The sequence below is a fragment of the Haliaeetus leucocephalus genome, unplaced genomic scaffold (assembly GCF_000737465.1).
Source record: "Haliaeetus leucocephalus isolate CR32 unplaced genomic scaffold, Haliaeetus_leucocephalus-4.0 Scaffold92, whole genome shotgun sequence".
NCBI lineage: Eukaryota > Metazoa > Chordata > Aves > Accipitriformes > Accipitridae > Haliaeetus > Haliaeetus leucocephalus.
In genome coordinates, this window is record NW_010972528.1 from 3,494,951 (window position 1) to 3,507,655 (window position 12,705).

Here is a 12,705-nt window from a genome sequence, read left to right on the forward strand (position 1 = left end):
AGTTCACTAGCCACTCTGTAACAACTTACAAGACTACAGAAATATTTTATTTCTAATTTGGCTTTCCAGTACCCTAACATTTAAAATGACCTGTTGCTTTCCAGATTTTTCAGCAGTAGCTCTTTAACAGCCCTGGTAACAAGCTATGCAATCTTTTGTTAAAACCTAAATTTAAGAATTTGCTCCAGTACACAGAACTCATTCTAGAAATAACAGATAGTTTTCTATGATTGTTAGCTGAGGGTGACACTGATCCACATCAAGCACCTTTAAATGCTGAGAAAGTACAAGCAGTACTGTAAACAGCAGGATATGCTTTAACTGGTAACAAACTGAATAGAACCTGCAAAAGTGCTAGAAGTACTAGTATGATACCACTATTGCTTCCAAATCTGCTGGGGTGAGGGGAATAACTTAAACTTCAATTACTTAAGAACTAATCCCTAAAACCTGAAATGAAGGTACCTTGCTAAACTATTTAACTCAAAATTAGTGATCACCTGTTACATGATAACAAAAAGAGTTCAGGATTGGGATATTCTGCTCAGATGCTGCATGGTTTAGAACAAGAAGTTGGCAAGCAACATCAATACAGACAAATCATTAAGACAAACTTATCAATATTTTGAGTAAAACATTGCATATGAATTTCTGGGATTACATTCTGCTTTTGCCTGAAGAATGCCAATTTGGGAACTAAACATTCCACTTAACTGTCATTTGTGGATCTGAATGACCACAAAGTAAATTAGTCTTAAAAAAAAGGAAACTATTAAGCTAGAACTTTGGAGGAAAACCGTAATTCAAGCAAAAGAGAAAATCAACATAATTCCTCAAAACTGTAATCCCATCATTAAAGTAAGCATTTAAGATAGCACAGCAAAATAGCATCAGGCAATATGCAACTATAACTTTGTTATTTGAAAGATGCACAGCCTAAGCTAACACCAGTGTTGCATCAACATTCTAGCATTACACAGGACAGCAGTCTTTCACATGGGTTGGTATCACTCTAGCCAGGCCCCATTATCGTTCTGTCCCCCCTTCCCTGTGCTCTCAGCCTTCCCAGCTTCTTCCAAGAATTGGCACAGTGCTTTAAGTCCACGACTTTCCCCATTTTAATAGGGAGCTGGAGAAAGGCCACATTCCCCTTTCTCCTGCAATCATCTGGGTCAATGAACCCTGAGGAATGGATGAACAAGAACTGTACTGGGACAAGATGTCTAATTAATAGGGATCTAAGGCACAGAGAGGAGCAGCAGTCACTAGCACTCATCTTGTATTACAGTCTTTATCATGAAAAAAAAAAAAGCCCCTACAAGGCAAGTTTCAGCCTCAACTTTTTTTTTTTTTTCCTTTCTCAAGAGTTATAAGCAATCATTTGTATTATAGGTTAGTGAAGCATCCAGTCCAGCCACCAGAAGAATTATGCTTGCTCAACAGGCTTTTAGATTACTTTGATAAGGGAGATAATTTCCAGGGGTTTTTGCCCCACAGAATCATTGTCTATCATTAAAGTTTCTTCAGGGCCACAATGCACTATTTTTAATTGCAAAAAATATTGTTTCATACAACCATGAAACTGTATGGTCAACATGCATGGGTTTGGGGATCAGTTTGGAAATCAACAATATAAAGGCAACTGCAAGCATTTAGGACACTTCAGGACTGAGGGACTAATTTCAAAATGATTACCTGAACAGAAGCATGAGGCATCAAGAACTTCCCCCCCCCGCCCCCCATACAAGATGAACAAGAAAGCAAACAAAAGAAATTGAGTAATCTCAGTCCCACATTCTCCATGAATTCAAGAACAATTAACAGAGAACTCCAAATGTACCACAAGACAGTAGTTGCATTTGAAGATGAACCAAGAAGCAATTACTGTGAGAAAAGAGACACCAAGAACCTGTGGGGAAGAAAAACAGCAATAAATTGACATTCCATCTGAGCAGTGAGACATGTTATTCACAACAGGAGACAAGCTGTATTAGATCAACTTTATTATGTTATCAAAGTTTGACAATAAAATATTCAAAATTTATTGAACACATTCATACACAAAAAGAGCATATAAAATGCTAGGTCTCAGAATATGTTCCATATAAAATACTGTTAAATGTAGAGCAGCAAAGTCATTGCCAAACATTCCCTGAATTTAAGAGGGCCTTGAACACACTGTGCTCCAAGAACTACCTTAATACCAAACATTCCTTCCTTTGGTCTGCAAGTCCTTTGCAATTATTGCTAGTTATTGAAGCCTTCTGTTTTTAAAACAGAATCACATAGTGACTCTGAACCTCTTCAGAAGTGTTACAGTGACAGCTGAAAGTTTCTTCAGCATTTTCTATATATTTTGTCAAAAATAAGAAACACATTCGGTCCTCAAGACAATTTTTGGTTTCTGAAAATATCCTGGAAGAATAAAAGCAAGTAAAAATTATGGAAAGAGAGACATGATTGATATGTGTTAGGTTATAACAAAGATATATCAATAAACTCAAACATTTCAACTGTGCAGTGTGGCAAAGCACCTGAGTTACTCCTCTTAAGGATGTGCCACATTCTCCTCTCCTTAAAGATTTATTTCTTCAGACCTCTCTCCCCACAAGAATCTAAAACGCTCATGTGCACATTGTTCTAGCAGGCCTGTAACAGAAATGCTAAATGCTCTTGCCTTGTAGAGGAACATGCCATAGTGAGTAAGCACTTCTCAACATACTGAGTGAAGTCATTCAGTTTCAATGACTAGAATAATGTAGTTTATTTGCTGCATTTGTTTTTCAAGGAGAACTCCATCCTAATATGCAAGAAATTGAAAATGAAAGGGCTGAAGATTATTTGGTAGAAAAATCACAACTTCTGGACATAAAACAGAACTATAGCCTGCAGAACCATCACGTCCAATCAAAATCTCACTAGAAGCACTGTGCTTGCTCTAACACAGTACTCAGAACTCAGGTACACATGTTCTTGCACAGCAAGGCTTTATAGTGACAATCAACAAACAAAAAAGCACCCTGAAAAGCTTTCAGCTTCATTTTATCAGGTTAACTGACACAAGTTTATTTAAAGAGACACACTCAAGGCCTTGTCTAATAATGGAAAGCTGATTTACAAATCTTTAGGTTAAAAGATACAGTCAACTGATCTCAGAAACACAGTACTAAGTTGCCAAAATAAGAAAAAAAAGATTTTTTTTTTTCTTTTGGGGCACAAAAAGTAGTATTAGAAAGTAGTAAAGGGAAAAGAATTTTAAACAGCACCTTTTGGAATCCTGTATTTTGGAACCTCAAATCACAAACACCCTGAAGCTAAACTTTTGGTATGAGACTGAAAATGCTACCAATTAATGGGTAAGGATCTAAATGTAGCTTAGAAACATTCTCCTGATCAGGTTAAGAACCTATGTTCTTTTCTCATTTTTTTCAGCCCTTCATGCCCATGTTGGTATCCTGCAATACAGCCTCCAGCTCCACTCATTCCAGTGCTTATTAACAGGCATTCTACTTCAGCAAGAAATACAGATTGTGATAAGCTGTTTTCTGTAATTTCTTTCTGTTGTAAACCAGTAACATAGCAATTTATTCAAAAATTGAGTCAGACCACAGGAAGAGCTTTATCATCTTTGAGCAGTCTTGGAACACAAGCCTGAAGCTTATCCAGCTGACAGCCCTGCATAAAATAGAACACGGCCAAAGGACTTTTTTTGTGGGTTTTGTTGTTGTTTGGGGTTGGGGGCAGGGTTTGGGGGTTTTTTTGTTGAGTTTTTTTTGGTTTGGGTTTTGTTGGGTTTTTTGTTTGGTTGTTTTGGGGGTTTTTTCCCCCCATTTCAACAGTTACCAATTACAAATGACTGGGGGCAACTCAGTACTTACTCTGGAAAAGTCTAGGCAATATTGCTGCTGAACTGTAGGTCCCTGGGCAACTGAGGAAGAGATAAACATTCCATTTTAAAAACTAGGAAAATGTGTACTCGCTCTCAACAAAAGTAATAGGGCAAATGCGGGGGGGGAGGGGGAAGGAAGCTAAATAAGGAAGTTAAAACCTATTTAGCTTATCCATGACCCTAGTTCAAGTTGTTCTGCATTTACAAGTAATTTCTGAATTAAAACTTAAAGCCTTTAACTTATCTCCTGTGCCAGAATGTTTGCATTCTACAGTAACACGAGTTCAAGACTGTCATTTCAACTTATCTTATTGATACGTTTAATGGCAGCAAATATTTTATGCGTGCTACCAAAGTAGTTAAAAACTTTACCCTTTCGACAACTTCAGTTTAAGTAATGAATCCTCAATAGTTTTGATGAGTTTCTGAAACTCTTAAAACAGTTTTCTTGGAGGACCTAGCATTTTGAAAGCATTCAAAATTGTGTTTTCAGAAAACTAAGTGCAGTCTAACTGGGTGACTAGTTTTAAAGCAAGCAAAAGAGAATCTTCAAGTGAAACTTTCTCCAGCAGGACTTCTGTAATCAAGGTTGTAAATATGATGGCCTTTAGGCTATCATTTCTGTGGAGTTGAGAGTTGAATTTTTTTTTAAACACTGAGTAAAATGATACTGTAGGAAATTAACAGAGTTGCATATTCAGCAGTTTACAGAAATGTTTAAGGAACAGTGTATCCCAACTTCTTATAACAGCAATAATGAAACTTGTAATCTATGGGAAATGGATTTTAGTCTTAAAATGTAGAGTTGCTTTTCAGCTGAATGCAATGTTCTTCCAATCACTACTTGATCAGTAACTAGATCAGAGCTTAAGTATTGACTGAGAACAAGGTTTATACTTCATACTGTATTATGCTGACTTCCATTCCCCACCCCATTTCAGGAAGTTCACTTTTCTTTTTGAATTAATGCCCACCATCCATTATCACTTCTACTACATGAGATCACTTTTCACCCAGAAATGCAATTCTGCACTGTATGGATTGTTTGCCAGTATTCAATTCAATGAGCTTTAATTTATGTGCTACTCCACAGAGCTACAGTTATTGCAAGCACTAACCACTGTTTAGCTTCTTTCCCTCATTGATAAATAAAGCACAAAGTGAGGATTCCTCAGACTCCAGATTGTATGTAATCAGGTTCTAGAATTTGAGCAAACAATTTCTTCTTTTAAAAAAAAAAGTTACCTAATAATAAGCTTCAAGTAATTCACACACTTCCCCCCCCCCCAAAAGCTGTAATAAAAGAAAGGCTAGATTATGACAAAGGTAGTACAGTTCCAGGCAGAGCTCTTCCCTATCTTAGCTAGTAGATATGCACATTTACAAATTAAGGTACTGGGAACTGTGAATCAGAATATGCAAGACCCTTTAAAAAGTTCACTGTGCTTCCCAAACTGTTAATATCATTCCCTTGTTTTATGGGCATCTAAAATTGCAATCCTTCCTAGCCCTCCCACTCCAAACCCTGCAAAGACCACACAAAGGAACTCAGGTATCTATGATTCTATGTAGTATGTGCAAGGGGCTACACAATCTCCAAATGAAAGTCTGTATGAATATTGGACACAACACCAGAGGCACCAAAATGCATATTTGAGCAAATTTGCAGAATGTGAAAATACTATGAAGCATCATAAACACAAATAGGGGACAAATGATCATTTAGGACACCAAACAACTTCTTAAACACAGCCTTAAAAAAAAGAACACAAAATAAATAATTCAAATATCTAAATATCAAGGGATTAAAAGGTATTTTCCCATATTTAAGGGAAGGCATCACAGGTGAGGAGAGTAACTGTCAACACAAGGTATCACAAATCAAAAAGCAGCTTTTTCACGTAGGAGATAGTAGTATCATTGGATAGCATTTGAATATGCTCATTTCCTGAAAGCTCAAATATCACCACTTCCTGTTTTTGCATGTCCACCCACTTTTGACATTGCAAGGCACTCTGTAAGTTTACTGTACCATCCCCATCGCTGTAAAGAATCTTGGGTTCTTTGTCAGGAAAACTTTCATAATGGAAGGAATCGGGTGTTTCCACACCAGTACCATAAAGACAGTGTATACGCACACCAGGCGGTGTCATCTGGTAGACCAGGTGTTCAGTGTCTTGTCTCATGAGCCAGCCATCTTCAAAATTGATGTCCCTGTAGAATTTTCTGTAATCCTGAAGAGTGTAGTTAGCTGTAGGTGTGCTTACAAAGATCTTATCTGGAGGCCATGTGTAGTTGTAAGGAAGCATCCAATTTGTGGAAACTGCTGATCTCTGCTGGTCTCTAATCTTGAGTGAACTGATAACAGGTATTCTGTTGTTGTCACCTTAAAAAAAGGTGGAATTTCATTATACACAAAGCAAAGCATGAATCTCAACCAGCAGCAATTACTACCACTCACAGCAATAACATGAATAAAGAGATTATTCCCTTTGCTTACAGTGACAATTTGAGAAGTTTTTCCTCATTTATAACTGTCTTGATAATTAACTTCTGCAGACTAACTTCTGGTAACTTACAAATTGAAATACAAGTTGATGAATGAATGACAAACCAAGAACACTGCCACCTTTCCAATATGTTCCTTTTTAAAGGAGAAAAAATTTCCTGTGTGAGCCAAGTAAGAAATCAGTTTTTATTAGGCATTATTTATACCATTTGCAAGTTTTGTCTTGCAAGTTTTGTCTTAAATGATCTTCTGGAAATGTGTTTTACAGTGATTCTGGTACCTAGATCATGTTTTTGCTGAAAGAACAGATAAACACGACTATCCACACACATTTAAGAACTCATGAAGAGACTTTATAGGCTTAACAAAATGTTTAAAATTTTGCACATTCAAAACAAGCAGAGTAGCAGTATTTCATTCAGGATAGCTATGAAAATTACTATTGATTTATTTACCATTTGGCATAGTGTTTTACCAGTTTATATACTCCCTTTATAACAAAACCTACCAGAACATGCCTACAACTGAAAGAAAATAGCAGACTCTTAATAATTACCTAAGAAGATAACTATCATGAAAGGAAACAGAAGCAAAGCAAGTATTACTGTCTCTGCTTATGCCATCAAGAAAGAATGCTACACTCAATGACCAATTCAGTCTCTATGCATAGTTCTTCAGAGAAGAAAAGAGTTAGAGCTTGTTAGCTTGTGGTGGGAACCATGGAAAATTGCTGGTATCAGCATCTTCCCTTCCAGTCAGCATTTCAGGGCTGCTAAAATACTTGTGCTGCTCAGAACACAGGTTCTCTCTAATGTAGCAGTAATATTTCTAGCAACTCTGGTAACCTAAACATCTTTGCTGGGGTAAAGGGGTGGGGGACAATAGACAAAACCAACAATTCTTGAAAGACTAGTTGATAACTGCTATACTTGGGAAATGTTTTCAGCTGGCCAAGCTTTTCCAAGGCATTATGTTGTCTTAATGTAATATAAATCTAGAGAGCTAGAGCTTATTATCAATAAAGGTCTTAAATTATCCAATACCCAATAAAACCAAAATTGTTGCATTTTACCAAATTTAGACTTAGTCTTATTACAGAACTAGTATTTGACCAGAACATTTCAAGAATTTTTTTGTAGACATCAAGTCCATCGTTTTCTTAGCAGTTTGTTTCAAAGATGGCTCAAACTAACACATGACTAAGTTATAGTTTATATGCATCTTTCTATATTTTAACCATTATTCTTGCATCTTCACAAACTTAAAAGCTGCTTAATAAGTGGCAGATACAGTGATTACTAGAAACAAACTTTTTTTTTAAAAAAAAAAGCCCTGAGACAGATCCAAGTTTATTTTCATGGTGACTGTCTAATCAGACCTATTTTCCATTATCACAATGGCTGGCACACCTCAATTCTTTTGTCAGCTGAACTTTGAATCAGAATTTCTATTATTAGGTCCAGGTGGTTACAGCACATAGTGATCCAGGTCAACCACACCATAGAAATTGAAATACTGAAACCAAAACCACTATTCCTGAAATAGCACCAAAGTGTATTTTTCAGTTCCATAAGGTGGCACTATTGCTTCAGCAAGACCTAAAGCACAGTCTTTAATGCCATCTTTAGGACGACTATATGGAGACATGGCTAGTATAACTCTGAAACAGATAAAAAGGAAACTCAAAAGAGCACAGCAAGAATCACAAAGGTCCTGAAAAATGTGTTTCATATTACTGTGTAGTATAAATACTTAACTATGCACTCATCACTAAGCTACTGAATACTACTTGGCAGTTTTCAACAAAGAAAGCCCAAGTTCCAAATTGAACAATGAAAGGAATGCTTACAAAATTTATTTCCAGTAGAATACTCAAACACAGAACCTGACTATTCCAGCCTTCTCTTACAGAACTGTTACAAAATGCTTATCAAATCCTTTACTTTTCTCTGAAGTGCAGAAGTACTGTACAGCCAAGACCATGCTTAAGTCAGCAGGCAGACCGTAATTGACATTATAGTGAACAAAGTATTAGGTCTAGGGAAGACACTGCTAGCATCTCAAGCTGACACCACAACCCAAAAAACAACCCACACCAAGCCACCAGAGTGAACTTTGTGTCTTTGGTCACTGTAGTGGGAAAAACCTCCTCACTTTATTGGCACTGGAATTGTAATGATATAAGTATTGATCTTGCAAGGCACATGAATAAGTAGCAGAAAGTATTACAGAAGTTCTAGAGAAAATAATTCCACCTGTGTACTGTTTACCACTTTAATAACACAACTGTGGATTTGACATACAGTTCCTAGCCATTACCATATTATAAACAGGAATGGGAGCAGAAAGAATGCATTCATAGCTTGCCTTGTCTTTCCTGCAGCAATGCAGTATTTTTCTTTAAAGCAACAATTCCTCTGCATACTAACATCCTGATAATGTCAGTTTTAGAAACTCTTTAATAGACTAATGTAATCCAAGTATTAAATGCCTGATGGTGGTGATTTACTACAGGTATTTTAGACAGAACTAGCATAAAAATGTGCATTCTGATATTATGTTCTGCCCATTTAACTTTCCTACATGATTCTTAAATTTCTGCTCTAAAACATGGAGTTTATTACAGACATACAGACTAAAAGGTGACTACATTTTAGTACAAATTCAACTATTCATTATGCATTTGTATAGCTAGCCACTTTGGATGAGACGCATTACAAAGGATGAACAAGACATGAAGCATAAAAGTTTAATCCAACAGAAATCTGGGACAGCGGAATTTTATATAATCATGTGGAAATTTATGAAGTTAACATTGCTCACTTCCTGCCATTTCTGTAGCATGCAAACTTGTCAGCGGAAGCCTGTGAGAAAAGGGATATTAATTTTTACAGTGCCATTGCAATAGATTTAACAATGTATAACTCAATACAAACATCCAGTTTAAGTTTTCTAATTAGTAACTGAGCTATGCACTACTATTCAGAATCAAATGCCTTTGGTAAGCAAAGTATTCTTTGATCTGTCCATGCATGACTGGCACTTGCTGTGCATTCTGCATTTTGATGAAGTCCAGTTTCTGATGTCAGCTTTGTTTAGGAAGATAGTGATAACCAAAGCTAACAAGTCAGAAACAAGCTAAAAAAAACAAGCCCAAAACATCATGAACTAAATGCCAAAGCACATGAAATAATTATGGTATCACATGATGGGGTAAGTGAACTTTTTCCATCAGTCATTTGCAGTTTCTTAGTGAAATAAGTTAGCCCCCCCCCCCCCCCCCCCCCCCAGTGTCAGGCATATTTAGTATGCTAAACCCACGATCTCAAAGATACACTTTCCTTATCTGTAGAGTTATAACCTTCAACAGGCTTTTGTGCTGCGGGCACCACTTCACCACCATGTCTACAAGTTTCCCTTAATGTTAACCTCAAGCAGCTGTGTGATCTTTAATCAAAGGAAACAACTGAATGCTCTGGAGTCCTTGTTAGCTTTGCAATACTGAACAGCGAGCAATCAGGCTGGAGACAGAAGCGACAGAAATAGAAGACACCAGGCCAAACAGAAGATGACAACAATCTGCTGAAAATAGGTTAGGAGAAGTCAAGAGGCAACACAGCTCCTGGTTACAGGAGTAAAAAAATTCAGTCCACTCCCACAAACATAAAGAATGAGAGTCTGGTCACAGGGCTTGAAACAAAGTTGCCATCACTTATGAAAAAATTATATTTAACTTCATAGTTCCTTAAACTCTCATCCTCTAGTCTTACAGTTAACAGTCTAGTTAGTATCTTGCACTGCAAGATACTTGCAAAATACATTGCAAACGCTCAAGTTACCTACCTGAAGCCAGCACACGGAGAGTTTTAGCCACTCCTCCCCATGGAGCACCTAATGACACATAATCCTTTATGTACTTGTCTTTCCAATCCTGAGTCTGATGGTTGAGGAAATAGAGGGTGTACATATTACCCATACTGTGGGCAATTAAGACAACAGGACTTCCATACTGCTCATACATTAGCTCTATCATCTTGCGAAGGGCCACAAAATAGTCTCCATTCTCATCTGAAGTAAACATATACAGGTTACAGAGTTATTAATTGTGAATGCTGAACATCAACACAATTCTTTAAAGTGTTAATTTTTTAACTATCTGTAGAATTAATAATGCAGAGCTTAGAAATTCCAGTATTAAGTGGGAGGGGTGGGTGGTTTTGTGGGGATGCGTTTTGGTAGCGTGGCTTTTTTGTTGTTTTGTTTTTAAGCAAGTCTTAAGTAGCAAGGAAAAAAAGAAACCACACCACACAACCTTCATCTGGGTCCAGGGGTACCCTGGCCCAAGAACTAGTAAAAATTAAGTTTAAGTATAATTGTACAGGTGGGATGGGAGAAGAGACCCAAAACAATTTTTGCTGTCTGGGAGAGTCAAAATTTTATTCAAGTAACAATGTTATTTACTTGGTGCCTTTCGCCAGTCATAAGGTGCTCCTCGTACATCTTCATCACGTTTGTAGCCCCAATCTACTAAACTCTGCACCAGCATATAAAAGTAACTGCCTGTAGACATCAGATAAGAAACAGAACAGTGAAAAGATTAGCATTAGAAGCAGCCATCAGACACTATCGTGAAACAAACTAAGTTCTGGAAGCATTATCTCTGATACCATATATTCAGACATTAAAACTGTAGTCTTAATCTTTGACAATCTAGAAAGCTGCGTATTAAACAAAATTAGTTCTGCCCGCTGTCCCCCAAAAGTGAGAGAATACCATTATTAAAACTTCTTACTAGTTGGCTGATCTATCAGATGTGGCAGCAAAATGTGGTATACACAGAATGGATAAATTCTCTGCAGCAGAAATGTATTCTTTACAGTTCAAGGGTAAGACATCTAAGAAATTACTACATTAGAGTCCTAGCTTTTGTTGACTGCAGATTAACTTCAGGTAGAGTATATAATACATTCATAAAGGTTGGCCTGGACCTCACCAACATTTATTCTTGGAAACAAATGCTTACAGTGTACCCCAGGGCAAAACTCTGGAAACTACCCCAAAACTATTTTTCTGTCAGGTAGTAGACTAAGACTTAAGTGACTGAACATAATGCTTTAATAGCAAAGAAGGGAAACATTTGCAGACTGGCTAATGTTACACATTGAAAGATGTTACATATTACAAGCTTTGACACATAGGGTTTAAGTATTACCACAATTAAATGCATCTAATAACACTTTGAAAGATTAAGTGTCAAAACATCCTATTGAATATCACAGTCATATTTAAGTTTGGAGCAAAACCTCACTCAGTCTTGAAAGCTTATCATATAGTCCCTAAAATGAACAGAAGCAATTTTATATATGGCCCTGTTCTGGTTATGAGAGTCATCTAGTGAAGATCATTAAGCACATTACTGCCCTTCTGGAGATCGCTACCTAAAGAAAAGAAATCCATGCTATGAAGCACATGAAGCTCAGTGCACTACTGGCTACTAAGTTACTTAAGTCTTCAGCCACAGCTAACAACTACTCACACAAGCTTATCAGATTCAGTATTTTCTGAAAGATGACTTCTACAAAAACCCTAAAAAAACCCTGCAAACACATTAATGCAGAAATCTTTTGCAGCACAAATGTAATTATATAATTATTCTGACACCAACAAAAGACGAGGAGCTACAGAGCATGGTACAGTATCTCCCAAGCCCATTAACTCATTCCTAAGGCCAAAGAGCGCCTTACTCAGAACCAAGCTGAAATGAAGTGGGTTTATTTTGGTTTTGCTTGTCAAGCTTCTGTCACAGAATTTTCTGCTCAACCCATCTCATTTTCCAAAAGCATCTGTCTTCAAAGCACCTACTCAAGTTTCATCCAGAGAACTTAAATTTGGCACAAGACTAAGTAACATGGAATCTTCTTGTCTCAATCTATCAGGCCAAACAACAGACAAGACAATACAATGAAAACACTTAAAAGGTAAGTGAGCCATGTGCTACCCTACTACCAAAAACAAACAAACAACAACAACAAAACCAATCAGTTTTTCTACTTTTAAACAGAAATGCAATTTGAAATCACATTTCAGTAGCTTGTTGTATAAAGTCATACTAGAAAAATCCTGCAGGTGACAAAGCACTTCAGATGCAGCTTGTACATACCAACACTCCTTTTACTTGGGTCAAGGAATTCCAAGGAGAAAGTCTGCCCAAAACCTGGGACTCTAATATCCACTCCATCTGGTGGTTCTGTAATCTTACTTGTTCGATTATATACCAGCCTGGGGGGGGGGGGGGGGGGGAGGAGAA

At 37.1% G+C, this 12,705-nt stretch overlaps 1 protein-coding gene across 1 annotated transcript in view; it reads right to left on the reverse strand.

Moving 5' to 3' along the window:
- Window positions 1-3,825: 3,825 nt before the first annotated feature.
- Window positions 3,826-12,705, reverse strand: part of PLA2G15 (phospholipase A2, group XV) — an 18,858-nt gene continuing 9,978 nt past the window's right edge. Inside the window, exons 3-6 of the mRNA XM_010585218.1 lie at window positions 12,559-12,677; window positions 10,860-10,958; window positions 10,242-10,466; window positions 3,826-6,275 (exon numbers count right to left, since the gene is read on the reverse strand). Of these exons, the coding sequence (XP_010583520.1) occupies window positions 5,764-6,275; window positions 10,242-10,466; window positions 10,860-10,958; window positions 12,559-12,677 (955 nt within the window). The 3' untranslated portion in view covers window positions 3,826-5,763. The remainder of the gene's footprint in view (window positions 6,276-10,241; window positions 10,467-10,859; window positions 10,959-12,558; window positions 12,678-12,705) is intronic.